Source organism: Astyanax mexicanus, chromosome 24 (assembly GCF_023375975.1).
Source record: "Astyanax mexicanus isolate ESR-SI-001 chromosome 24, AstMex3_surface, whole genome shotgun sequence".
Classification (NCBI taxonomy): Eukaryota; Metazoa; Chordata; class Actinopteri; order Characiformes; family Acestrorhamphidae; genus Astyanax; species Astyanax mexicanus.
The window spans coordinates 7,379,612-7,406,201 of NC_064431.1; the positions used below are offsets into that span (position 1 = coordinate 7,379,612).

Consider the following 26,590-nt stretch of genomic DNA (forward strand, 5'->3'; position numbering starts at 1 on the left):
GAAACGGAGAAAGAGGAGAAAGAGGGGGCTGGCCAACGGCGCGTCATCACTGCATCTCATATGCCAAATATGTCAAACAGTAAACAAGCAAAACGTGAATCTGCACCAACACACTGCAAAAAATCCATTGGCAAAACTAGACAAAATGTATGCAAATTAAGACAAATATATGTATATTAAGCAAAAAAATCTGCCAATGGGGTAAGCTAAATTTTCTTAGTAAGATTTCTTACAAAAAGCAATGGAAAAGTCTCAAAATGAGTGCAGTAACACCTAAATCAAGCAAAAAAAGTCACTGTTTTTGGACATAAGAATCAGAATAACTTGATTGCTGCTTGATTGTGCTTATTTTGAGTTCAAATTACTTAAAATTAGGTACAAATTCTAAGTAGGAATGATTAAGATAATTATCCCTTAAAAAAAGCAAAATAATCTCACTAAAAACACTTACAATGTTTAGCAAGACAAAAAGTCTTATCAGAGAAGAAAATAAGATTTATTGCCTTAAATGTAGAACATTTCACTTGCTAAGATTTAGTTTTTTGCAGTGCAGTCATGTGCTATTGATCAATTAAATGAAGGGGTTAAAGGACCTAAAGCATTCAGTTTCTCAATTTTAAAATAGATTAGATTTTAGGATTATGATGTCACAAAACAGAATAAAAAGGAATACAGAAAAACTGACAAAGGTCATATGAAATGTAAAAAAATTACAACTGTTTAAAATTCATGCTGTGTAAAATTCAGCAGCAGTTCGAAAAGAAGCGGTGGCTGACTTCACATTTATCAGAGGAAGCATGTTTTAGTCTTCACCCTCCTGGTGTGTTGGGGCATCACTAGTGATAGGGGGAGTCTTAATGAGTGGGTTGGGTAATTGGCTCTGCAAAATTGTGGAGAAAATGGGGAAAAATTAGAAATAAATTTATTTAAAAAAAAAAAAATCATAAACCCACACAAGCATAAGTGTACTTAATTTAGGATGTGCCCTTTAAGGCCTACAACCTTAAATGTTTTTATTGTAATTTAATTTCACAATTAATGACTGAAATGATTTGACACACAATTCAATATAGCTTATTTTTGGCACTGCACTGTGTTTTGCTAGTGAGTGCACTGTTTTCACCAGTGACAGGGCTGCTTTCTATTGTGATGGCACTGTTTTCACTAATGACAGCAGCGTTTAGGGTAATGATACTGCTGCCAGTGACTGCACTCTGATGAGTGCACTGTTTTCTTTGATGACAACAGAGCGTTCGGTAGTAATGGCCCAGTTTTTATTAGTATTGACATTGCTTTAGTAGTGACTGCACTGTTTTCAGTAGAAGCTGCACTGTTTTCAGTAGTGACTGCACTATTTTCAGTTTTTGTTTGTAATGCCACTCTTTTCAATAGTGAATGCAGTGTTTTTAGTAGTGACCGCACTGTTTTCAGTAGTGACCTCACTGTTTTCAGTAGTGACCTCACTGTTTTCAGTAGTGACTGCACTGTTTTTGGTAGTAATGAATTGTGAACCAAACTTAGTACTAATGTAACACTTTAAAATAAACCTAATGGATCTTGTAAAAATGTATTAAGCATGAGCAAATTCAGATTTTGGACTGTCAAACCAAAAAAAAGGTCTAAATAAAAATGATGTATATATTTAGCCTATTTCTGTCTCAACTGACACTTTGGGTTAGAATAGAGCTAAACACAATGCTTACAAATATCTAAGGTCTTATTTATTTTTATTTACAGTATATTTTTACTGTGGGTCTGCAGTTAATTAATTTGGTAAAATGGTTTAATTATAGCATAGCATTTTGTGCGTATACATGTTATGCAGAGTAAGATAATATACAGTCAGCCTCATTTGAGAATGAAGAGATTCAGTTAAATAAATGCGATGTCCGTAAATCCAGGCCTGTTCTTTATATATATATATATGTTCTCACACTATGTTCCAAGCTTGTTATACAACGGCTGTGTAAAAAGTGCTGGCACCCAAACTTGCCAGAAGGCACAAAGAACTAAACTGTTGCCCTGTTGTCAAGGTAAAACCCGTAAAACCACGCTGGCATGAATTTGGCATGGTACACCCTGACCACCCCCTGAAACAATTAGTAATGCGGGTGTTCAGCTGCAACAGTGAACAGAACTGGGGCTGAAGTTAATCTAATTATTATGCATCACTTTTATACAGGTAATATTTGGGCTGAAAAAAATGTAATCTCTATTTCTGCAAATACTGTGCTGTGAAAAAGTATGTGCCCCCTTATAGATTTGCAAAACAAATTTTGATATCAAACAAAGATAGCCTGACAAAATATTTTTAAATGATGATTTCACTTATTAAGGGAAAAAACTATGCAAACCAAAAAGTAACTGCCATGAATTATCTGTGATCAATCATACTTTTCTTTTGAAAAGCTGAATTAAATCAGCTGATTACTGCCAGACCTGTAAAATGAAGAAATCACTAAAATCTGTCCAACAACATGAAGTATGAAATGAAACACATTATGCCCCGATCTGAAGAAAGTCATCGGTCAGTTTAGATAAGGTTACAACGTCATGTGCAGACCACAGTGAGAGCTATTATTCACAAATAGAGAAAACATGGAATAATGGTGAACTTTCCCAGTAGTGACCCACCTACCGAAATTACTGCTAAAGGGCATGAACAACTCCTCCAGGAGGTCACAAAAGAACCCAGAAAAACATCTAAAAACTGCAGGCCTTACCCACCCTCAGTTAAGGTCAGTGTTAATGATTCAATAACAAAAAAGAGACTGTGTGAAAATGGCCTCCATGGAAGATATCCAAGACAAAATCACTGCTGACCAAAATGAACACAAAGGCTTGTCTGGGGCTGCTTTGCTGCTTCAGGGCATGGAAAACTTGCTGTAATTGATGGAACCAGGAATTCTGCTCTTTAAAAAATCCTGAAGGAGAATGTCTGGCTATTAGTTTGTGACCTTAAGCCCAAACATATTTGGGTTCTGCAGCAGAACAATGATCTGCAGCAAACCAATATAAAAACAAATATTTCATTTAGCTTTAAAAAAAAAAAAAAAGAGTAGCAAGCAGCTCCCTTCAACCTTACAATCAGCCTTTATATTGAACAAGGTGCAAAAAAATAAAAGTTCTTTACAGGTTTTTGACACAAGAGCTAGTCTATCTACTGGCTGCTAATATATTCTATATACAATGAAGATGATTTAATCTTCATTAAAACTGTAATTTCATTAATCAAATTCCTTGGATTAGCCTCCCAGCACTAGGTAAAAAAAAATTAGCAATACTATTGTTGTAGGTTAATTCAGTATAAAACCTAGTCTTAGCATGCTCTTTCTAATTGCTTACACATTCCAAACTAAAACGAGAGTTTTCAATAAAAGTAAAAGTCCTGGACCTACAAGAACAACTTGTTAACTGTGTCAACGGATGTAACAAAGGTACAACAATATTGGAACAGTGTCAAGTGATTAGCTGCAAATCCAAGGATGGATGTTTACCAGCTGCCGATGAGCAAACAAAGAGCTTTTAACACAATTCAATCACTAATTCCATTTCATCTTTCCAGAACGGAAGGGTTGTCACAGAACTACACAGTGGGCATGATTCCTAATGTTGAGTAGCTTTTTCTCAGGGATTTTAGCATAATACTAGTTATTTGAAATCTGAGAAGCATCAAAGGATTTGTATTATTTTTTAACCAACCAGAGATCAAAACACATCACTTGCTTTTTGCTGGTTACCCAGCTGTATTGCCTAGCAAGGAATATATATATGTAAATGCAACTTAGCCCTGCTAAATAAAGACTCGTTATTAGTTTAAACACATTTCCCCATCACACTGCAGCACAGTGGCATCTCCAGAATTATAAAATACAAAAATAGCAGGGTGTTGGACCAGTTTGAGAAGCTGCTGTTGCTGTGCTGTGCTAATTCAACACTGCCTCATATGTTACTGGAAAAAGAGGTAGCATCCGCTAAAGCTGTGATAAGATATAGCCTAAAGTTTGCTCACAATAACATAATATATGAGGTGAAATAGTAAGTACAGTTACAGGGTAAAAAAAAAATTACAATATGACCTTGTTGTGTTGGACAGTATGTAATTGTTAAGTTAGCCAGCTGCTTTTTTTTCACCAGCTTGTTTGCTAGCGTTAGCATTTAGCTAACATCAGTTGTATAGAACAAATCAATGAAAACGAGCCAAATATATACAAATAATTTTACTCACACCTTACTGTATTAATTGCTTCTATATACAATATGCTTTAAAGTTGAAAGAATTTTATATTTCTGCACAAATGTGACCTGACTGAGGATTGCTGGAGTCCAAACTCCTTAAATATGATTTTGTAACCTTTTCCTGTCTGATGAGCATCAACAACTCTTTTTCTGAGGTCCTAAGAAATCTCTATTGGTTGTGCCCAACACACACAAAATGTGTTGTGAAGAGTAGAATTTGATAGATTTGATCACTGTTCTTTAAATAAAACAGTCTCTGCACACTCACACGTGATTGTCATCCCATTGATTGAAAAACTCTGATTCTAATTTCACCTTCAAACTAACTGCTAATCGTAGAAATGTACATACTTTTACCACTCACAAATATGTAATATTGGATCATTTTATCAATAAATAAATAAAAGACCAAGTATAATATTGTTTGTCTCATTTGTTTAACTGGGTTCTCTTGATCTACTTTTAGGACTTCTATGAGGGTTATATTCATTTTTGTTTTAGGTCATAACTTAAGGGTTCACAATCTTTTAAGCACCACTGCATCCCTTGGATTTTTGGATAACGTTAAATCTTTCTGCAGAAAATTCTTAAGAACAGCTTTTGTTGCTCTAAGCTGGTCTTTGATGGTCAAGCTTTTTGAAAAAACGGCCATCTATTTAAAAAATACTGGTAAGCAAGCTGGTTAACCAGCTCTTGGCCAGCATAGAATACAACATCTTCCATTTGATTTTGGTCATATTTGGCCATGCTGGTCTTGCAAGGATTATCTGCTTCATTTTCAATATGCTCATCACTGCAAAATGTAGATATAATAAATGAACTGTGTATTGTACAAGTGGCCTGATTTTTATTGGCTTCTGGCCCTCAAAGAAAATTCTGAAACAAGGATATATCTTATCTTTAATTACAGCCTGTTGCTGTCCTTTGAAATTTGCATGCATTTGCAACCATGCCAACAATGAATTGGGCCATCAGAAAGATCTACATAATTATTCAATTATGTTCTTAATGCAGTATTTGTTACAGTGTGCTAACATAACCCTGCTGAAAAAACAGCATGGCTGACTCTAGCTGGTCAAGCTAGTTAGGCAGGTTGACTGTCTTAGATTTTGACCAGCATATGGTATTTTTGTATTGATTTGAGCTATTTTTGCTGGTCTGCAATCTTGATCAATCTGACCAAGCTAGATAACCATAATGACCAAGCTGGTTGACTAACTGTAACCAAGCTGGTTGACTAGCATGAGCAAGCTGGATGACTATGATGACCAAGCTCGTTGAGGCTGATGACCAAGCTGGTTAACTATGATGACCAAGCTGGCTGACTAGCATAACCAAACTTGTTGAGGCTGATGACCAAGCTGGTTGACTAGAATGAGTAAGCTGGATGACTATGATGACCAAGCTCGTTAAGGCTGATGACCAAGTTGGTTAACTTTGATGACCAAGCTGGTTGACTAGAATGAGCAAGCTGGTTGACTAGAATGAGCAAGCTGGATGTCCATGATGACCAAGCTCGTTGAGGCTGATGACCAAGCTGGCTGACCTTGATGGCCAAGCTGGATGACTATGATGACCAAGCTTGTTGAGGCTGATGATCAAGCTGGTTGATTATAAAGACAAAGCTGGTTGCCCATCAGCTGGATAACTAGCATGACCAGGCTGGATGACTGTAATTACCAAGCTGGTTGACCTTGATGACCAAGCTGGTTGAGTAGCATTTATTTCTGCAATAGACTGAAGGCATTTCGTATGGCATTAAAAGAGGAATATGAGAGAAAAGATCAACAGCTTTTATCTGATACACAGTTTAGAAGATAGCATCTTTTTTCTGAACCCACCCATTTCTGGAACCAACTTAAGTATTGGAACAGATGAACTTAAAATAGATTCAAGTGAATAAGACTTAATATTTAGTTGCATTCACTAGCCTTTACTATATCAGCACTATACTTTTGTATTCCTCTTTTGTAATGCTTTTCCAGGCTTTAACCACAGCCTATTTTGGATGGCCTTTGTTTTTGGGGCATGGGGGGTTTACTCCCTTCAGTCTCCACTTTCGCAGTTAAAAATTACGCTCTACAGCATTTAAGTCTGGAGATCGACTAGGCAAAGTCTAAAACCTTCCACTTCTTGCTTCTGATAAACTTCTTTGTAGTTTTGGAGGTGTGTTTTGTGTCATTATCTTCTCAGAAACAGTTCAGAACACCTTCTGAACAGTATATCATATCCTTATGTAAACCGGGAAATAAAAACTATAATGTTGATAATTTTTCTCAAATTCATAATTAAATATCAAACCATAATGTTTTCAGTCTACAGCAGAAATAAGGGGATTCCAACACTTTTAGAGGGGGTTGATAATACCTGGTTTACCAGCATATTATTTTTGTCTGGATGACCAGTTTTACAACCACTTTAACCTTTAAAAAACAGTATAGAATATCTACAATTAGTTACCATCTACATGCTGCTTTGATCTGGATGTATCAGCGGATGCTAGACAGGAACCTCTTCATTTGCAGTGGAAGAACTTAAGGCAAATCTGTCTCTCAACACCTCAATACTGATAACTTGTGCGGTTTGTGATCGTGCCTTGTCTCCTAGCAACAGCCCAACACACATGAAGATCATCTTTTCCTTTTCCACACTATATATACAGTATATTTTCTTTGATGAAGTGGTCCTTGTCAGTAATTTCTGCAAAATGTCCAAATGCATGTAATACTCTGTTGTTCTAAATGATCTCCACCTTTGTGTGCAGATCCCCAAGTGCATCATCAGTCACCTTTAATGAGGCAATCCCCCCATCAGCAGCCTCACATACAAAACAGGTTGAAGTGATGTCAGCAAGGGAGGCGGGCAGGGGCTCCAATAAAACACACTCCACTGTACATTCTGCTCAGCAGCTGGAGGTCATTACTACACGCAGTGCTGCACATCTGCACATTCGCTGCACAGCAGCAGATGACGGAGGGATGCAAGATTTGTGTGTGAACATATGTGTATGAGCAAGGACGAAGGCTAGTGCTGTAAATACACTAATACTAGGCACCATGATGCCACTATTTATTTAATGCGTTAAATTTCAAATGTGAAACAAATGAGATAATGGATTCATAACTGGTTCATAATATTAATGAAGGCCAAGACAGAAGATCATGGCTTAGTTTGGCCTGCCTCATCACATGCATGTCCAAATGCAAGACATGTAATGTATTGGACCTCTGCATTAGTCATGGGGAAGCCCACCACGTCATAATAAAAAGCCATCAGGTTAGACGTAGAGTCTTTTAGCTCAATCCTTCATCATTTGCACCCAGTTAGATTAATATTTTTGCTGCATTTCTTGCAGAAATAGATTAGATCTCAGTTGATTTGATGATTTAATGATTTAGTCCATTGCATCACAAACGAGCCAGTGGCATCCAAGTACAGTAGACCTCAGTAAACATCAGTAGACATCAATATGAATCAGTAAACTCTTCTAAATATAAATATTAAACTAAAAAAATAAATGTTAGATTCTTGCTTGATTTTGCTTGTTTTTTGCTGGTTTGATCTAAACAGCAGCCGTTGCCCTCAATCCAATGAATGCTGCCATCCATTCCCACTGAAAGCTACTGCAGCAGCAGCAGACCGCAGCCAGCAACAGACTGGGGGGATGGAGGATGGAAGCTGAATGGATGGATGAAGCTGGTGACAAGCTCCTAGGCTCCCAGGCAGGCTCTCGGTTCTCTTACCTGCGCTGTTGTTGTTGTAGACTATCCGAGCCTCGGTGAGGACGCTCGGATCACTCTGAGATCTCCCCCGCTGCACACACTCCTCCAGCCCAGTCGTCCCGGTCGCTGTAGCCATGCAGAGGCACGAGCGCGCTGGATTAATGTAAGATTGAACACGCAGCGGCGCGCAGTCCAGCAACCTGGACACGATTCAGCCTGACAGCTGCGAGGGTCTCGCATCTGAGAGCCAAACACGGATGGAGGGGGGAGAAAATCCGAGCGTGTGCGCCCTCGTGTGTGTATGTGTGCGAGTGTGTGTAACAAGCGTGGTGGTGGTGCGTGTATCCAAGTATCTGGTGCACACACACAATGCTTCTACAATCTTTCATTTAACATTATTATTATTATTATTATTATTATTATTATTATTATTATTATTATTATATGGTATAATTACTGTAACGCAGCTAAAGATTCTAAGGCTTTTTTGCCTTTTTGTCTTATAATAAGCCGCCAGAATATGTTATATATATATATATATATATATATATATATATATATATATATATATATATATATATATATACTGTACTGTAAGAGAGTTTCACAGAGCAGCGCTGCCCCCCAGCGGCGGATATAATATTTAATATTAAGATACCGCAGTTATAGAGCTGCAGTTTTAGATCTGCAGTTCTAGAAGTGCAGTTTTAGACCTATTTAGACAATATTTTATTATTTTATTTTTTATATATAATATATTATTATTATTATTATTATTATTATTATTATTATTATTATTATTATGTTTTGGTGTGTCACGGGAGCAGATTGAGGAAAGAGATCTTTATTAGCAACCTAATATATGATAGTTAATAGCGTATATTTTTGCAATATATGATGCACCAAAAAATATATATATATTTTACCAAAAATCGCCATTGCGCCTTGTATGAATTTTATCAGTCAGGTATTAAGGAGCAGTAAAGCCACTCCTCTGAAGTACAGTGCTATACGGGAGTTTCTTCAGCACTATTAGCATTAGCCGCTAATTGCACTAAGCGTTAGTATACCTGATATATTTCATCAGTTCACTATTAAATACAGACAATATGTAAATGCTGCCATTATCAGATGTCAAGTATAAGTAAGTAACACAGTACAAATACTTTAATACCTTACATAAGCAAAAATGTTGGTTATCTACACTTTACTGGCGTAAATATTTTTTAAATTACTTTTCACTTCTACTTCTTACATTTTCATACAATTAACTGAACTTTCTACTCCTTACATTTTAAAAATAGCCTTCCTCCTATTTCATTTCAGCTCGTTTTTATTCCAGCTTCTCATCGTTCAAATAAAACCCCTCTTCAGATAAATCTCTCCATTTGGATAGAGTAAATCTGATTGTGATTGGATGTAGAGAATTATAAACATATACCATTCCTATTAGTTTATACGATCTGTCACACTTGCACACGTCACGCCCCCACACTCCAGCAAAAACATAGCAAACGTATGTAGCCTAGTATGAAGAAGATCCGTGCAGAGACTCAAGTGCACTACAGGCTTCTGTGGTGCAGACCAAGCTTTTGTACTTAATGGAATATTTTCCCCTTACATTACTTTTACTTTTACACTTTAAGTAGATTTAAATCCAGTACTTTTACACTTTTACTTGAGCAAAAAGCTTGAATTGATACTTCAACTTCTACAGAATTATTTTAAACCTTAGCATCTATACTTCTACCTGAGTAATGAATGTGAATACTTCTGACACCTTTTGGTTTTAATGTGACAGTTTCAATACATGTCTTGGATTTGATACACAGTTCAGACGATAGCACCTTTTATCTGAACCGAGTAACAAATGCTGCTAGCATGCTAAGCTAATGCTGCTGGGATGCTAACAGTGTTAGATGGTCATCCAGAATAAAGGTTGTTCCTTTTTTGAAATGTTTGAATAGTAAAACTATATCGATATGGATGAATTTCTCCTTACGTGGCTTTTAACTTAAAGCGTGATGTAGAAAAAAACAGAATCTATTGTGGCAAGCCACACTTCACTGTTTGTAATTGGCTAGCAGTGCCGTGCCCCTTATGCTGTGATTGGCTGGTTGCTCCTCAGAACATTTCTTATTATAATGTGAAGACGAAAAAATTTTTGTGGAAGACATGTTTTTTTTAAATCAATTTTATAAAAAAAAAAATAGCACTTATATATTTTTTTGTTTCTATAAACTTTATATACAATTATTTTAAAATATTTTAACACGTAAATTATTAAAAATGCTGTCTTTTGGTTCATATTATGTTCCTCTTCAATGGCTTGTTTTTCGTCTTATTTTAATTATATGATGGATATTTTTATATCAACAATTAATTTATTTGCGTAGGGTTTGAAAGACAGTCGATACTTTAATGTCTAATTGTATCACTGTTTATTATTCTTATATATACTATTTTATTATTTTTTGTTGGTATGTATAAGTGTACTTATATTTGATTGTATTAACACATATTTAAAAACTAATAAACAAACGTTGCTAAAATACAAGTATTTTTTTTACTGAAGAAACTTTTTTTATCTGATTGGTAAGACGTTCTATTATCTATGTTTTGTTCTGTGAGGTCACTACAACTTATCTACATCTCATATTTGAACTCTGTCCTACTTACGAAAATTACTAAATTTTATACAGCCAATAAATGAATAAAACAAATTGCTAGCCAATCTAAGCGCAGTGGGCGGGGTTTGTCGTGTCGTACTATGGGCTGAGCCGGTTTATGGAAAAAGAGCCCACCCACTACTGAAACCGATAGAGGGAGCCCGCGAGGGAGACCAAAATGAATAGGGGTAAATTAAGCTAATCGGCTAAAAACTCAAATTAAAAATATCAACTAACCATTTGATCATAATATTATTTAGTTTTAGAAAGTAGATGAACATATATCGCTTTGAAACCAAAGAAAACATACTTTTATATTTCTATTTTTATACAGCTATCGAAATTTGGTCAACAGATACGCTAGCATTACTGCTACTGTGCGTTTTTGGCTGGTTGACTGGTTGGTGAGCTGATCCTAATGTGTGGCCACAAATTATTAAGGTGTGAGAATTAAATCCTAATGCGTGGCCGGGACAAATTAAGACATGGGAATTAGATTATAATGTATGTCCACAGTATATTAAGGTGTGGGAATTATATCATAATAAGTGGCCACAGCTTAACAAGGCATGGGAAATAGAGCCTACTTTGTGGCCATGACTTACTAAAGCATGGGAATTAGATCCTAATGCGTAGATACAATGCGATCATAATTTGTGGCCACAACTTATTTAGGTGTGGGAATTAAATCCTAATGTTTGGCCACAACATATTCATGCGTGAGATTTTGATCCTAATGTGTGGCCATGACATTATTAAGGCGTGGGAATTAGATCCTAATGTGTGGCCATGACTTATTAAGGCATTGGAATTAGATCCTACTGTGTGGCCATGACATATTAAGGCATGGGATTATATCCTAATGTGTGACCACAACTTATTAAAGCATGGAAATGAGATCCTAATGCATAGCCACAGCTTAATAAAATGTGGGAATGAGATTCTAATGCATAGCTACAATTTATTAAAGCATGGGGATGGGATCCTAATGTACAGCCAAAAATGATTAAAGTGTGGGATTGAGATCCTAATGTGTAGCCACAATTTATTAAAGTGTGGAAACGAGATTGTTGTGCATAGCTACCATTTATTTAAGCATGGGAATGAGATGGTCTTCCATATATGGCTATAAACGTCGTCCCTATGACTTAATTATCTTGTTCCCACGCCTTAGTGAGTCGTCCCCACTATTTATATATCTCGTTTCCACGCCCTAGTAAGTCGTGACTCTGTTAGTGGCTCTGTACAATTTCTCTGTATGAACCCATTCATTTTGGACTCCCTCGGAAGCGCCCTCTGGTGTTCCTAATAACCAGGATGAGATTCTAAGTGTGCTCTCTCCTCTCTGTACACTCTTTAGTAGAACTTCCAACATGGCTGAGCCGGGTGAGGAGCAGAAGCAGGAGGTGATGAGCGCGGCTGAGGGTTTTACCGGCGCTCCGGATCTCAGGAGCGTTTTAGTCACCAGTGTTTTAAACCTGGAGAAGCTCGACACTGACCTGTACAGGTAGGGGCTCTATTATTTACAGCGTGTGCTGAATCCACGTGTTCTCCTCCTGCTGATCATTCACTGCCATTACCTGTTTTGGTTTACCCATAAACGATATCACCTGTCTTATATATCTAACTGTTTAATTACATGCTCCTCAGAGGGAAGCATCACTGGGTTCCTCGGACTCAGCGGCTGTTCGGTGGTCAGATTATCGGCCAGGCTCTGGTAGCAGCAGCCAAATCTGTCACCGATGATCTTCACGCCCATTCACTGCACTGCTACTTCGTACGAGCAGGTGAGATAACAGGCACTGAACTTCAGTACTGGACAGGTACAAGAAACCAGAAATCAATGGAGCTTAAAAGCTGTCTTATTCGTCTATATATTTATTAAGTAAAAAAAATATATATATATATATTTAGTGTCATATTTCATAAATTAGATTTTTAACACTTTTTTGTGTTCTGAACTTGCTGGCAAAATTTTCTGTTGAAAAAAAAAACATCAAATAACTTTGACTTTCATACATTTAAAGATTTAAAAATTCAGATCCTTATCTTCAAATCTATTTTCTGGCTCTTTCACCTTTTGCCTAGATTTGATATACTGAGTTTTGGATCAATACATTTGAAGTTATTAACCTGGACACATTATACATCTTCTTTTACACAAGTTAGAATAAGTCTATGGCCTTTACAAAATATGTTCAGGAAATTTTTGCACTAATTGCTCATATACATACCTGTCAAGTTTTGGATTTAAAAAGGGAAAAATTCTGCTGCCCATTTCAAGTCAGCCCAACAAAAACTACACAAAAAAACTAAGCGTAATCCCTGACTGGGAACTGGCCAAATGCATTGATTTGTCCACCTATTGCTGGAGTTACACATTGTACTCATCTAGAAAGGCTCTTCACTAGATATAAGAATGTGGCTGAGGGCTTTGGATCCATCTCGCCAGCATGATTAGTATTATGACCATCTTTTTCATCAACATTCTATTGATCGGTGCTGAATTTAAAGGCTCTGGCTAATGAGCAGCTGTGTCAGCAATGGCTGCACTTTTAAGTGGCTGAATTCATTAATTAAAAGGGTTGTCTGGATACGTTTACCTAGTGACTTGGAAATGAGATTACGAAAGGTATATTATATATGTATACATTTATTTGTTGTTTTGCAGGAGATCCCAAAGTTCCAGTGCTTTACCAGGTAGAACGCACACGTGATGGCCGCAGTTTCTGTGTCCGATTAGTGAAGGCCATCCAGCACGGTCAGCCAATACTCATATGTCAGGCATCCTTTCACATGATGCAGCCTAGTCCACTGGAGCATCAGTTCACCATGCCCAGCGTACCACCACCTGAGGCCCTGCTTACTGTTGAGGAGCTCATCCAGAGATTCCTTGAGTAATACTTAAAAATATTCACTTTCACAGTTTTGTTAAGTAAACTACACTAGAAGCAAACATTTATCACAGTTTCATTTAACCATGGCATCTTCTTTTACAGAGATCCAAATGTGGCTGATATTACCAAGCAGGGTTTGAATAAATTACTGGCACAAGAGGTTCCCATTGAGATCAAACCAGTGAATCCGCCTGATTTCCATAGACGCGTTTCCATGGAACCAAAAAAGCTTTTCTGGGTCCGAGCAAGAGGGCATATAGGTATGGACAAAACTGTGCATTATCAAGCATTTTTCTATACTCCTTATCAATTTTGTCAGCTCCACTGAGCATAAGTGAGCTCTGTAGTTCTGTAATTACAGACTGTAGTCATGGTTCTCTGCATACTTGATTACTATTCTACTTTCACTCTGTTCTTCAATACTCAGGACCCAACAGGACCACCACAGCTATTATTATTTGGGTGACGGGTCTTTGATTTTCAGCACTGCAGTGACTCTGATTATCATGGTGGTTTTGTATGAGGTGTTGGTGTACTGTATGTTTTGCTGGTACAAGTGGATCAGACACAGAAGTGCTGCCTGAGGATTTATACCAATATTGCAATCTATCTTATTGTTTTGATCATATCGGATCAATATGTTAGATATTCATATTTTTAGGTACTCCCTACGACTTAAGGACCTCCCATTTTGATTAAATAAAGTTGCTGCTTCATTACTCCAAGTGGTGGTGCTATTATCAAATGAATAGGGTAAACCTGCAGTAAAGAATATTATGGTTGTTAAGTTCTGTAAAACTGGCACCAATAAATCAATTGCTGGTATTTACACATTTAGGAGTATTTTATCCTCTTCACTGACACAGGAAGTATTGTAGAGAATTTTTTGTGATATATCTAGTGGTGGACTTAATTAAAAACACAGCTAAACACATTATTTCTTTGTTTTACACCAACAACAGAGAGAAAATAACTCTGAATTGGCTGCTTTATTCTTTTCTTATTCTTTATTCTGTGTTCTGTTTTTGTTGCACAGTTTTTGAAAGAGCAAGCAAGTTTGCACTCAATAGCTCTGGATTTTACTCAGTATTGGATCAGTATTCACAGCATTTTAAGATATTGTGAAAAAAGGAGAGTCAACAGTGCAAACATGCAGAACTGGAGGACATTACCAGAGAGGCTAAAAACAGGCACAGGCTTAAATAGGAATTATGTGCACTTATTATCAACTCTTTTGCCAAAACCAAAACCAGGATGGTTAATTTTTAACTACAGTATGAAGATTAAAAGATTGTGCAAGATTCACCTTTGCATTTTGCTTTAAAAAAAATATTTGTTTGATTAGGGGTCCCAGAACTTCCAAATCGTCCTCTGAATATCTCAAAATCACAGTATTGTGATATATTCATATTGTGAGATTCCCTGTCATTCCCACACCTAGTGTTCACTTACTGTCATCCATGCTTTTAGACACTCCTACTTAGCATCTTCACCTTGTAGATAAAGTAAACACAGAGACAAAAGTTTTGGTATACTCTTTGTCCATTTTCAAAGTTTAATTACTTTTTGCAATTTTCATCTTATTGACATGAATAATGTATGTGCATTTGCTGTTTCAGGGGAGGAGGATATGAAACTGCACTGTTGTGTTGCTGCTTATGTGTCAGACTACTCTTTACTTCCCACTGCACTGCTGCCCTACCCTAAATACAGGGTCCAGTTCTCAGCCTCCCTCGACCATGCCATGTGGTTCCACAGCACTTTCCGTTCAGATGAGTGGATGCTGTATGAATGTGAGAGTCCATGGGCAGGTGAGTTATGTTCCAAGGGAACCTCTCTGTGGGTTGGTGAAGCCCTGAGTTGACCAGTCTGACATGCTCCTGTAAATGGAAAAAAATAAATAAATCAAACACTACATATTATACCACACCTGAGTTAAACCCATTCACAACATTCTAGATTATTCCAACATTCAAACTATACTACCATATTCTACACACCATTAAACATGAAGTAATAAATGTAATCTGACACAAGGCCTGCTGCAATAACTTTTTAATGGACGATATATTGCACCAAGATTTATTGCAATAGAAGATGTTACAGTTATACAAATAATATAATGATGGTTAAATGCAATTACACCATTTTAAATCAAGTTTGGAAGATTGGGAAATTGGAAGTGGAATAGAAAGTGTTTAAATGTTCAACATAAATAATTAAAATAAATTAAAATGTTTTAAATCAATTCAACATACCAGCTCAATCACATAAGCAAAAGAATCTCAATATTTAGAAGGAATCGTGGTTCTGGAGCCACAGATCAAATCATTTTTTACCATATAAAGTGCAATGTACTGTTGTGCTGATAAAGCTGTTTGCTGATGTAAAAACGCTTGCTTTTCTGTTAAGACACTTGCATTTCATCAGAAGCTAAAGATGTCCGTTTGTCATTTAATTTAATGGTGTAAAAGACTAAAGCAGCAGCAAAACTATACCACGTGTGTCTCCTGCTCATCCCCCAGATGAGAGAATACAAATGGTTGCAGCGGGCATAGCGGCAAAACTTATCAATCCCATGTTTATAAGATTATAAGTCAAGTTGATAACATAATTACCGCTACAGGTTTAATTGGCACTTAATTGTTTATTTTTTATTTTTTTACATTAAATCTCTAAAATGAGTCGAAATTCTACATATATCTACGTCTGATGCCCAGACTTGGACACATCATTAGTGTTGTATCCTGGCTTCACCGGGTGTTTTGGGTTTTTAAACAGACACCCTCTGCCAGGTGACCTGATCAGGGTTGATCAAGTCCTGGTCTGTGTCCAAGTGGCCCCCTATGGCCCCCACTTGCCCCCTTTTTTAACCAGAGCCATCTGGATGCCTTCTCTGCTGCTTTTATGCTGGTCCCAATGGCTCTCCTTCTGCTTTGGCCTGTGATGCCCAGGGCTCCATACGCCTTGCTAATGAAATGGCCTGCAATGCCCCTACAGCCCACCTCCACTGGCAAACATTTGGTCCTCCAACTAACCAACCCTTTTTTTTTTTTTTTTACATTAAATGTCTTAAATGAGGTAAAATTAAAGTCTGAAGAGAAGCGAAATTATGTGTATCTTTACTCATTCTAATTATCTTTGAGAATATTGAGAAAACATCAGACTATGTATTTCCATTGACACTTTCTGGATAGAGTTGAGGTTCCATGGTTAACGGTAGTTTATGATCTCAATGTCTTTGGACAGCTGTTTGTAGGAAGGTGTACACTGCCAATTGTGACGTGCATTAAACTGAGTGATTTAATTAGGGCCATTCAGTCAACCCACAAAAAAAAACATTCCAAAATTTATATTGCAAATGTTTTCTAAATTACGAGTTTCTATTGAAATGTATTGCAAAAGTCATGCACAGTTACAAAATTTCGCATATTTGGCATAGGTTACTGCGATTAGAAGATTTAATTGGCCCTCACTCTTCACAGATTCATCTTTACAGACAGATGCAGTTTTTTTTTTTATGCAGGTGTTTGCAATTCCGAAATGCCAGACAGAACGAGCACCACAAAACCATCCCAGGGTTGATTGATTAGAGCAAAATGATCTTAAGAATGCCAAAACCAACCTTTAAAAATGTATCATGACCAGTATCCATAAGCCATTAGTAATAGGGTCAAGTTAAAGGTAGTGAGAAAATGTTTGGTGTAAATGTAACACAAGTTCATCTTTGTCTATATATACTGTATGTCAAACAAAAAAAAATCGGACTTATTTGCCTTAGTATTGGATTTGCTTATGGCTTGATGAATCATTGTTTACATGAAAAAGATTTTCTAATACTCTTTTTCTTTCTTAAACTTTTTAACCTCATTATAACGTGTCAAAAACATTGTATTTGGGTATTTTTGTCATTGTTGGCCTTTTTCATTCAGGTTTTTTAATGAGTCTTTTCAAAATTTGTGCCAGCTCTAAACACCGCTCATTGTTATATACATTTCTTGAACTCTCTATTGCAGGTGGAAGCAGGGGGCTGGTTCATGGCCGCTTGTGGAGGCAAGATGGCGTTCTTGCAGCTTCTTGTGCACAAGAAGGAGTGCTAAGAGTAAAACAGACGACTCAAAGTAAACTGTAAATGAGTTTGAAAACAATCTGTCCACGCACCAACACACTACTGATATTTAAAAAAAATCTGAATAGAACATGTATAATTAATCCTATACACAGAGTGTATTTTCTTAATACAGTTTAATGAAAAAAACTAAACCTTTTATCATGATATTTTATCATGTTAATTTTTTTTATTGGCACATGCCTACATGTAATTATAGTTATAAGGTCAATGGCAGTTAACAGCAATTTACATATACATAGTCACAAAGCACTCAGATGATCTGCCGATGATTGACCATTCACAGAACACTCAACAGGAAGATCTGAAACTGATCACTGTGTTCTTTGTATATTAAAAACATTTGAAACACTCACCATTGATAAAACAAATACTGTCTGGAATGCATTGTGCCTTTAATGATCAGTGTCTAAAGCAAGTAAAATTGCTTTAGACCAGAATGTAACAATACTTTATATTTAAAATGTATTATTTTATTGTTAATTATACAGCCTTATATAATGTGATGATTTCCAATGTAAATCAGAGATGGTTGCACTTTATACTGATGTGGTTTTGCAGCTGGCTATTTTCCAAAGGTGTGGAAAAGTACAGATGTGAAATAAAAATGTTTGTATACAGGCTGAAATGTATAGCTCTCTTAAGTTTCTGGATGATTTGTATAAATGTATAGACGAGTAAAGTAATTTCTGCCTAATTAATGCTGTCATTCAGTCACTATATTTTCATTTTTTATATTGTTTTGTTTTAAACATTTAATGTTATAAAATGGTATACACATTGCTTTAAACTGTTTGTGTAAGAAATGGCAATGAGCCACTTTTGGCAGAAAATACTGTATTCTTTTTTCTTTATGCCTTATAGAAAAATCGGATCTAGCCCTGTAGTAATCAAATAGAACTTAAAATAGTACACGGTTCTGTTTTATTTTTTAAGAAACACAACAGGATCTCAGTGTTGGTTTTGACAAGAAAATGTGATATTGTTGATATCCGGCATTAGTTTTAAAAACAAAGTCATTATTTTTTGGAGGTACTCTCATTATTTTGAGAGGCTATCATTATTCTGAGATACTTTATAATTATTTAGTAATTATTTTGATATACTGAGGCATTATTTTGAGATGCTTTCTCATTATGTTTAGATGCTATCTCATTATTTTGAGATGCTAAGTCATTTTAGCCAGTCATGCAGTGACCAATGCTTCAAAACTGTGACTCCATATAAACAGTGTGAACTGTAGTAGGTGAAGATATATATTAAAAATATATTTTAATATTAATTAACATTATGTTTTGTTTAAAATGGTATGAATGCTTTGTTATGCTATTATATTATCAATATGATAGTGCCATATTAATTGTCTAAAAAATTATATAATTTATTGCAATAATTTTTGTGAGGATATATTTTGTGACACAAAAGTCATTATTTTGAGATACTAAGTTAATAAGATACATTTTAGCCAGTCATGCAAGGACCAAAGATATGTATTTTATTTTAGGTGGCTGTAATTGGCTTCCATACAAATCTGTTAAATTTTATCTTAATATTAAACCGGTCTCAGGACAGATCTGGATAGTTTATCTACACACCGGCTGTGAGGTCAGCCGTGCTGCTGTCGTCACTGCTATAAGTTGAACACTGCTGAAGCCACGCGGATCCTCACTCACACTCACGCGCGGAGAGCAGCGGACGGCCGAGCTTTGTTCTGAGTGTTATCCAGTTCATTTGTTCATTGGTGAGGAAAAAGCAGGTTATTTGCAAAAATGCCGCGTGTTTACGTGGGCAGACTGAGCTACCACGTCCGGGAGAAGGACATTCAGCGCTTTTTCAGCGGCTACGGGAAGCTGCTGGAGATCGATCTGAAGAACGGGTAAGTGGAGCTAGCAGAACTGTTTAGCTGTAGCTAACGCTCCCATTCTGTTCACATTGTTTTGTGCACCAATATGCGTGTTTTAAACTAAAATCGTTAATCTACCAAAACTAAAACTATCCAAATACATATTAGCCACAGCAAAACTAGCTTTACCACATCGATGTGACAGTTAAACCCGTTTGAATGCTGTCGGTTTGATTTTGAAATTTAAAACAAATTCGGCCGCGTGCTCAAGATGGCGGGCGTGAAGGAGAACTGTTAGCTAACTAACCTAACAGTTAGCTTGTTAGCTTCAGCCGAAGTGCTAGCTGACGGGGGCGCGTGCAAATGAGGTAGTCGTGTTTTGTCCTAGCAATTGAAGATGTTAAGGTATAAATGTAAGAAATTTAGGTGTAGTTAGCTAGCTAGCTACCTAGCTATATTTCGTGTGTGTAACTTAAATCTGAAAAGCTGTTGTAAACGTGCACAGTTAGCTAGGCCTGAGTGGTTAGCGTTTAGGGTAGCGTAAGTTGGCTAGTTTCTCGGCCCCGTGCAGAGTATGCACTCGAGGAGCTGTGGAAGAAAAGCCCTGTTCTGGATAATGTTTGTAACGTTACGCGTTTATTATTTTAAGTATACGTGTGTTGGGTTGTAAATATTAACAAACCCACATGGGTTAATCTAAGTTAGGCGCGGCCAGAGCCAGGCTTTGTCTAAATAACGTTAGCTAACGTTAGTTGAATTCAACCAACTTCCTTGTCTGAAACGGAGGAACGTAGCTAAGCTAACCAGTAGTTAGCTAGCAGGCTAAACATAGAATTTGTTTTCACAGTTCATTTGGAGCTATTTTTTCCCCTAACAATTGAAAAGGTGAGCGCAATACTAATTGTTGTACATCTTGCTCCAAAGTGAGGGTGAAAATATTTAGTTTGCGTGCTAGCTAGCTTATACAAGATGCAATAGAACATTGACACGTCTGTCACGTTGTTTAGCCGTAGTATTATTGGACATTATAACGGGAAGCGCAAAAACAATAGTTGCGTGTGTGTGTTTGTTTTTTTTTTTGTTTTTTTTTTTTTGTAAAGATGTTTCCAAAAACAGTTACACAGTTCGGTGTGGTGGTAAAATGTCGCTTAGTCAATTAACTAAATTATTTAAATTCTAGCTACAGTTTCTATGGCATAGTTTGTTAAATTATGTTCTGTATAAAAGCTTTAGAGGCAAAGATTTTCCAATACGTTATAATAATTTGTGCATGTTTTCTAAGTGACTTTGTGCTGTCACACTTCAGTTCTGCTTTAGCAGGCTGGCTTTGATCAGTTGTCACTGTTTAAGACATGCATGTGGTTTGCAAGAAAACGGGAATTTTTAAATGTGGCTTGGTGGTTAGCACCAGATTAGCTGGTTTGAACAATCATGCCATGATCCCTTCTGCCTTTTATTTCATCCAAAATGTGAACACTGCATAGGTAGGTTGCTTAATATGCAAGAGCCTGTGCACTGTTCCATGAATGGCTCCTCTAACCTTGTTCTGTATGTTTCACAGGTACGGCTTTGTTGAATTTGAGGACACCCGTGATGCTGACGATGCTGTGTACGAACTGAATGGCAAAGAGCTCTGTGGTGAGCGTGTCCTAGTTGAGCATGCAAGAGGACCACGGCGGGACAGAGATGGATATGGTGGGGGTTATGGGGGTGGTGGACGCAGTAAGTACAGCCTTTAAGATACAGCCATATAGATATTTTTTGTCCCTCAAAAAATCCCCTCATGGTCAGATCAAACAAACATAACATTCTCTTGAAAAGCTTTCCAGGAGCTGTGACTGAAGTGTTCCTAGTGTTTCATACTGGCCAACATACACTTGTTGTCCACATTAGGCAGTTGCCTCATGATGCACAGAAGTCGGACCAGTTTGCTATATGTTAATTGGCTGTTCAACCTAAAATGTGACTTCATTTGTTTAGGTGTGTTCTGTAAGGATGTGCCAAAGGGCAGATTTTTTTAATTATACATTATTGAAAGTAAATTATTTGGCAGGAAACATGACTGTTTGCATGTCAAGTGATGGCTGTACGTCAGTTTCTGGTACATAGTGGTTTTTGCCCCTTTTAATAAGTTTTGAAGCCTCACTGGCATGTAAACAAAGCATTTGACATGTGATCATGCTATATGTATACATTTGAAATCAACATTAACAAAAGTCCTTGATGTTTCAATTTGAAAGAGTCCAGTGCGGGCTGAGTCCGAGTCCATTGAGGCTAAGATGACTGCCTGTCCCGTTTGGCCTTGGCTTTCACCTTACAATGTGTGTGTGACCTTTGCCCTTTGACCCTTGGCTGACCTAACCGGAAGCCATGATGACAGCAGCCTTTTGCCAATAGACCAGGGTGATGGTGAGGAAACCCATTGGTTTTTATGTTGAACAAAATATCGGAGAGGTTAATGTGAAAGATGTAGCAGTCATCTAGTCTTTAGTGAAAGAGCAATGGGCTTCCGTTGCTTTATCATATGCTGTCACTAGGAAGGTAATGCTAGTCAGCATCTAAGTAGTATGGGTTCTTTTCCAGTTCATTTTTTTTTCTTGTATGTGAGTCAATTTATTTTATTTTCTTAACTCAATTAGGCTTGTTCAGTGTACGGAGCCCATGAGGTGACTGACTGAAAAATCAAGTGCTTCATAATTTATCACACAGATTAGTTATAAATGCCTAACATGGGTCAGATTGCTCCTGTATGTAAAGTTAATGGGAGTGCTCATTTGTTAGCCATGCATAACTAAATTCTGGGCTCCACTTAGTTCTTGTGTATGCCGGTTACTTAATGGGCTCCTTATAACGGCAGCAGAGGCATGGTTAGGCTGCTGGATAAAAACAGTAGTACAAACATAAGTCAATGTGACTGAACACATTCAGGAGTCTGCCACGGTTTATCTCCTTTTATATATGTTCCTTTTTCCCCTCTTGTTTAATATAAAATCTCATTTATTGCTTTCAGAGTGTCTGGTGCTGAGTAAAGCTACAGTAAGGAATATTTGACTCCACATTGTGGGGGGGAAGTAGAGAGCTCAAAGTAATATTCATGAGCTAATTTCAAAGTCTTGATTGGTTGCCCTCAGTGGAGCTATGAGATGTCCTGTGTGATTGTCTAATTTTTGTTTTCCCCCCTTTTGTTAAAAGGTGGTAGTAGTGGTTACAGCAGCAGAAGCCGCTCTGGTCGAGATAAGTATGGACCACCCGTGCGCACAGAGTACCGGCTAATTGTGGAAAATTTGTCCAGTCGTTGCAGCTGGCAGGACCTTAAGGTAAATGAAGCTGGCTAAGCCTTTAGTAGGGTTGCAGCGGTAACCGGTTTCACGGTATACCATGGTATTAAAATGCACGGTTATCATACCGTGTGTGTTTGCTTATTACCGGTAAAAAGCAAGCCAGCGGAGAAACTCACCCGCGCATGCGCAACTCTGCTCCGCTTCAGCTGCTCAGCACACAGCGGTGAGAACAGCAGAAAGTGCATCAGACTAAACAAATCTCTGTCCGCCTAAAAAAAGGCTAAACTAAAATCAGCAGTGTGGGACTATTTCAGATACCTGCCGAGCGCACCCGAGGATGGTTATCCGATTTATAATCAATGTGGCCGTAAAGTCACAGCTAAAGGTGGACATACGTCAAACCTGTTCTCCCATCTCCAAGAACACCACCCCGTCGTGCAGCGCAAAGTATGTGTTTAGTTTAAATTTTAATCTGAACATAAATAAAATCTTTGTAGTCGTGCACAACCCATGCGGTAAGCGCCCGCAAAAGCGCTGAGTTATCCGAAATTCGGGCACGCAGGTTCAGGCGTGAAGTGCGTGCTACGACGAATTCACGTGTCCGTTTAAAGGTGCTCGCCGGACTGGATGTGAAAGACGCCATTCATTTACATGCGTTAATTTTCAAATTCTGACGTGCCTGTTTTTCATGTGTTAAAACCAGACTCAAATAAATCCCCTCTATCTGGTTATATACCAACTTGGCAGTAAAACGGACGTTTACAACAGTTGTTGATCAGACACTGACCCAGGCTCAGTTTATCAGATATTAAATAATTTAAACTTAAATAATTGTACTGAATAGTTTAAACACAGGATCTTTACTTCTTAGAGGACATGTAATGTGTGACACGTGTGTGTGTGTGTGTATATAATTATATACACCCTTAATGACCTTAAGAGTAGTGGAAAAACCTGGTTTCCTTCACCTAATGGTGTACAGTTTATTTTTTTTAAGGAGACATTATCTATATAGTTGTTCCAGGTTTCTACAATAAATAGTTAATTGAACAAAAAACCTTTGTTGTAATTTCTTTAAGGGTCAGTTTAATAATATATGTAACAAACTGTGATAACCGTGATACCGCGGTATTTTCTGAGACGGTTATCATACCGTGAAAATCTCATACCGTTGCAACCCTTTAGCAAATAATTTTTACAAATACTAGCTTGAGTGGCATTCTTATGAGTTTCTTTGGATTTTAGGACTTTATGCGGCAGGCTGGTGAGGTGACCTATGCTGATGCCCACAAAGAACGCCCCAACGAGGGAGTGATTGAGTTCCGCAGTTACTCTGATTTGAGAAGAGCAGTGGACAAGTTGGATGGCACTGATATCAATGGCAGAAAAATTCGTCTTGTGGAGGACAAGCCTAAACGTCGCCGTTCTTACTCTGGTAGCAGATCCAGGTAGGTCTATCAGGTTGCTTGCATATAGAATACCTATCCATGAGTAGGTCTGTCTTATTTTTTTAATTGTTAAAAAAAAAAAAAAAAATTATTTATATATTTTTGGATGCCATCTTTAATTATGGCATTTCTGTAACAGGTCTCGTAGCAGGCGCCGCTCCCGTAGCAGAAGCCGGAGGAGCAGGAGCTCACGAAGCCGTTCAAGGTCTCGCTCTCGGTAAGATTGCATTTTTTATTTTATCAAATAATTTTAAACGTTTAATGTGTGTGTGGACATGAGTGTCAGCAGTGTGACCTTTTTGATTTTTGTTTTTCAGCTCTCGTTCAAAGTCTGGCCGCAAGTCCCGCTCCAGGTCTAGGAGAAAGTCCCACTCAAAGTCTCCTGCTAAGTCTCGGTCCAAGAAGTCCCGTTCTCGCTCTCGCACCCGAAAGTCTCGCAGTCGCTCAGCAAGTCACAAGTCACGCTCCCGTTCTGACAGCCGCAAGTCCCGATCCAAGAGTCACTCGAAGCCCAAATCTGAGCGAGGTTCTAGAAGCCGCTCAAAGGAGCAGTCTGTGAGCAAAAAGTCACGCAGCCGCTCAGCATCACCGATGGAAAACGGAAATGGCGAGCGGCCGAAGTCTGCCTCACGCTCTCCTTCTCCCCAAGAGGATCGTGACCGTTCCAAATCACCTGCCAAACGTTCAGTGTCCCGTTCTCCTTCACGATCAAAGTCCCGTTCTCGTTCTAGATCTGCCTCACAGGACTAAAGGTCTCATTCATAAGCTATTGGAGGGGCTGAGCTTGCATTGATGCCTGACTAGGTTTTTTTTTTTTTTTTTTTTTTTTTTTTTTTTTAATTAAATAATAATAGGCTTTGACTATTTTCAGAGCACTTCACTGGTGCTTCAGAGTAGATAAAACCACGTTTTCAACAGTGCATGAAAACAAAGGATTTGATGATGAATTGTAAATATTAAAAATGCATATTAGACAGTAATACACCGGACCCCTCCTCCTCAGTTTCCCTTCTTTATAAGGATTTGCTTGAGCTATTTTGAATTGAATAGCCTTCCTGTGCAAATTGGTAAATTTAAAAGGATGGTCTTGCAATGTTTCACTGAAATGTAAGCATTTCATGTGGCTGGAAAAAAGCCTGACTGCAAATGTCTTCATTAGTCATCTGTTAAGTAAACCTGGAGTAGCTTGGTTTAAGTAATAGAATGGCTTGACTCACTGTACAGTAATTTTCCTTTTTTTTCTTCTTGTTAGTGCTTTTGGCATTTTTGAGGATTGAAGTTGTAGGAATTTATTCCATGTATGTCCTGTTTCATTTTTAAATTGATTGAGTAATCTGCAATGTTTTAGTTAAATAAACATGGTTGATTTTCTATTGTATGCAGAGTGTTGCACTTTCATTTGAAATTGTGGGTTGTTGGCAGCCACCCAATTTACAATTATGAGTGGTTTGTTGTTTTACGTTCTTGGCTCATCAATCATCTTCAATTATATGGGTCGGCACAATTATTTTTGCTAACCTCCCTTTTCTTTCATTTTGTGGACATGGTGTTTTTTTTTTTTTTTTTTTTTTTTACGTATGCATGAATGCACCTCATTTTAGCAAAGTCATGCAGTGATTGATACATCAGTGCCTCCATAAACACAGGGTGGACTAGCCTAGGTGCACAAAGTCAAAGCTTTTCAAACTATTGAACATTTTGTGTGCTTATTATGGTGTAATTGTATTATGCAACGTGAGCAGTGGGATTAAGTTGTCTTTCAATTACAGTTATTATTGGATAATGTATATCATCCAAACAAGGTTATTTTGACAGGCCTGGTTTAAAGTTTTCTTGTAAAGCAAGCGCAATGAGCAATATTTAGGTCAGCAAAAAAGTACTTAGGTCTGTATATTGTGTATATGGAAGGGCATATGTATTGTAGATTTAATACAAATTACTGGGTGTAGGACGATCAATTTCCTGCCTCCATGATTATAACCTTTCTTATACAGGAATTCAAGCCACACATATCCATGTAAAACTAGACATTGGTAGAATGTGCTGAGAACAGTTGAAGTTTGCTGAAGAACCATTCTTTTCTTCTTTTTTTTTTCTTTAGAGCACTATTCAAACTTATCTTTATAAACTGCGTATTATTCTTGAGGGTTGACATTCAAATAGAAAACTATGATCATGTTTGGCATTAAATATTAAATTAACAGATTTTCCTGTTCCAGAGTGTTTGAGCATCAGGGTAGCAAGGTGGCTGAAGTGATGCCACATAGCTGTGCTATGATTTGGAGTTGCGGCTGTGGGTCAGTTCTAGGTTTAGCAATGTTAAGTGCCCAAAGAATGGTCCGCTGACTACCTGAATAACAAA

At 37.4% G+C, this 26,590-nt stretch overlaps 3 protein-coding genes across 3 annotated transcripts in view; 2 read left to right on the forward strand and 1 right to left on the reverse strand.

Annotated features, from left to right (window-relative positions):
• phactr3b (phosphatase and actin regulator 3b) overlaps positions 1-8,228 on the reverse strand; it is a 115,330-nt gene extending 107,102 nt beyond the window's left edge. The window contains exon 1 of the mRNA XM_007251380.4: positions 7,983-8,228. Coding sequence (XP_007251442.3) covers positions 7,983-8,097 — 115 coding nt within the window. The 5' untranslated portion in view covers positions 8,098-8,228. The remainder of the gene's footprint in view (positions 1-7,982) is intronic.
• A 3,748-nt stretch (positions 8,229-11,976) lies between these two features.
• On the forward strand, positions 11,977-18,357 carry acot8 (acyl-CoA thioesterase 8). The gene is made up of 6 exons (XM_007251383.4): positions 11,977-12,137; positions 12,281-12,417; positions 13,302-13,527; positions 13,630-13,787; positions 15,147-15,338; positions 17,544-18,357. The coding sequence occupies exons 1-6, from the start codon at positions 12,004-12,006 to the stop codon at positions 17,657-17,659; spliced, it is 963 nt and encodes a 320-aa protein (XP_007251445.1). The 5' UTR covers positions 11,977-12,003; the 3' UTR covers positions 17,660-18,357.
• Positions 18,358-19,301: 944 nt separating this feature from the next.
• srsf6b (serine and arginine rich splicing factor 6b) lies at positions 19,302-25,606 on the forward strand. Its single transcript, XM_007251384.4, has 6 exons — positions 19,302-19,532; positions 21,061-21,221; positions 22,692-22,816; positions 24,026-24,228; positions 24,368-24,445; positions 24,546-25,606. The coding sequence occupies exons 1-6, from the start codon at positions 19,426-19,428 to the stop codon at positions 24,976-24,978; spliced, it is 1,107 nt and encodes a 368-aa protein (XP_007251446.2). The 5' UTR covers positions 19,302-19,425; the 3' UTR covers positions 24,979-25,606.
• The last annotated feature ends 984 nt before the right edge of the window (positions 25,607-26,590 follow it).

Bases quoted from the DNA above. Each gene is read 5' to 3' on its own strand.
- acot8 (XM_007251383.4), top strand. From the start codon at position 12,004: ATGGCTGAGCCGGGTGAGGAGCAGAAGCAGGAGGTGATGAGCGCGGCT. The intron at 12,418-13,301 runs GTGAGATAACAG...GTTGTTTTGCAG, and splicing joins CTGCTACTTCGTACGAGCAG to GAGATCCCAAAGTTCCAGTG. The intron at 15,339-17,543 runs GTGAGTTATGTT...TCTCTATTGCAG, and splicing joins ATGTGAGAGTCCATGGGCAG to GTGGAAGCAGGGGGCTGGTT.
- srsf6b (XM_007251384.4), top strand. From the start codon at position 19,426: ATGCCGCGTGTTTACGTGGGCAGACTGAGCTACCACGTCCGGGAGAAG. The intron at 19,533-21,060 runs GTAAGTGGAGCT...TATGTTTCACAG, and splicing joins GAGATCGATCTGAAGAACGG to GTACGGCTTTGTTGAATTTG. The intron at 24,446-24,545 runs GTAAGATTGCAT...TTTGTTTTTCAG, and splicing joins CGTTCAAGGTCTCGCTCTCG to CTCTCGTTCAAAGTCTGGCC.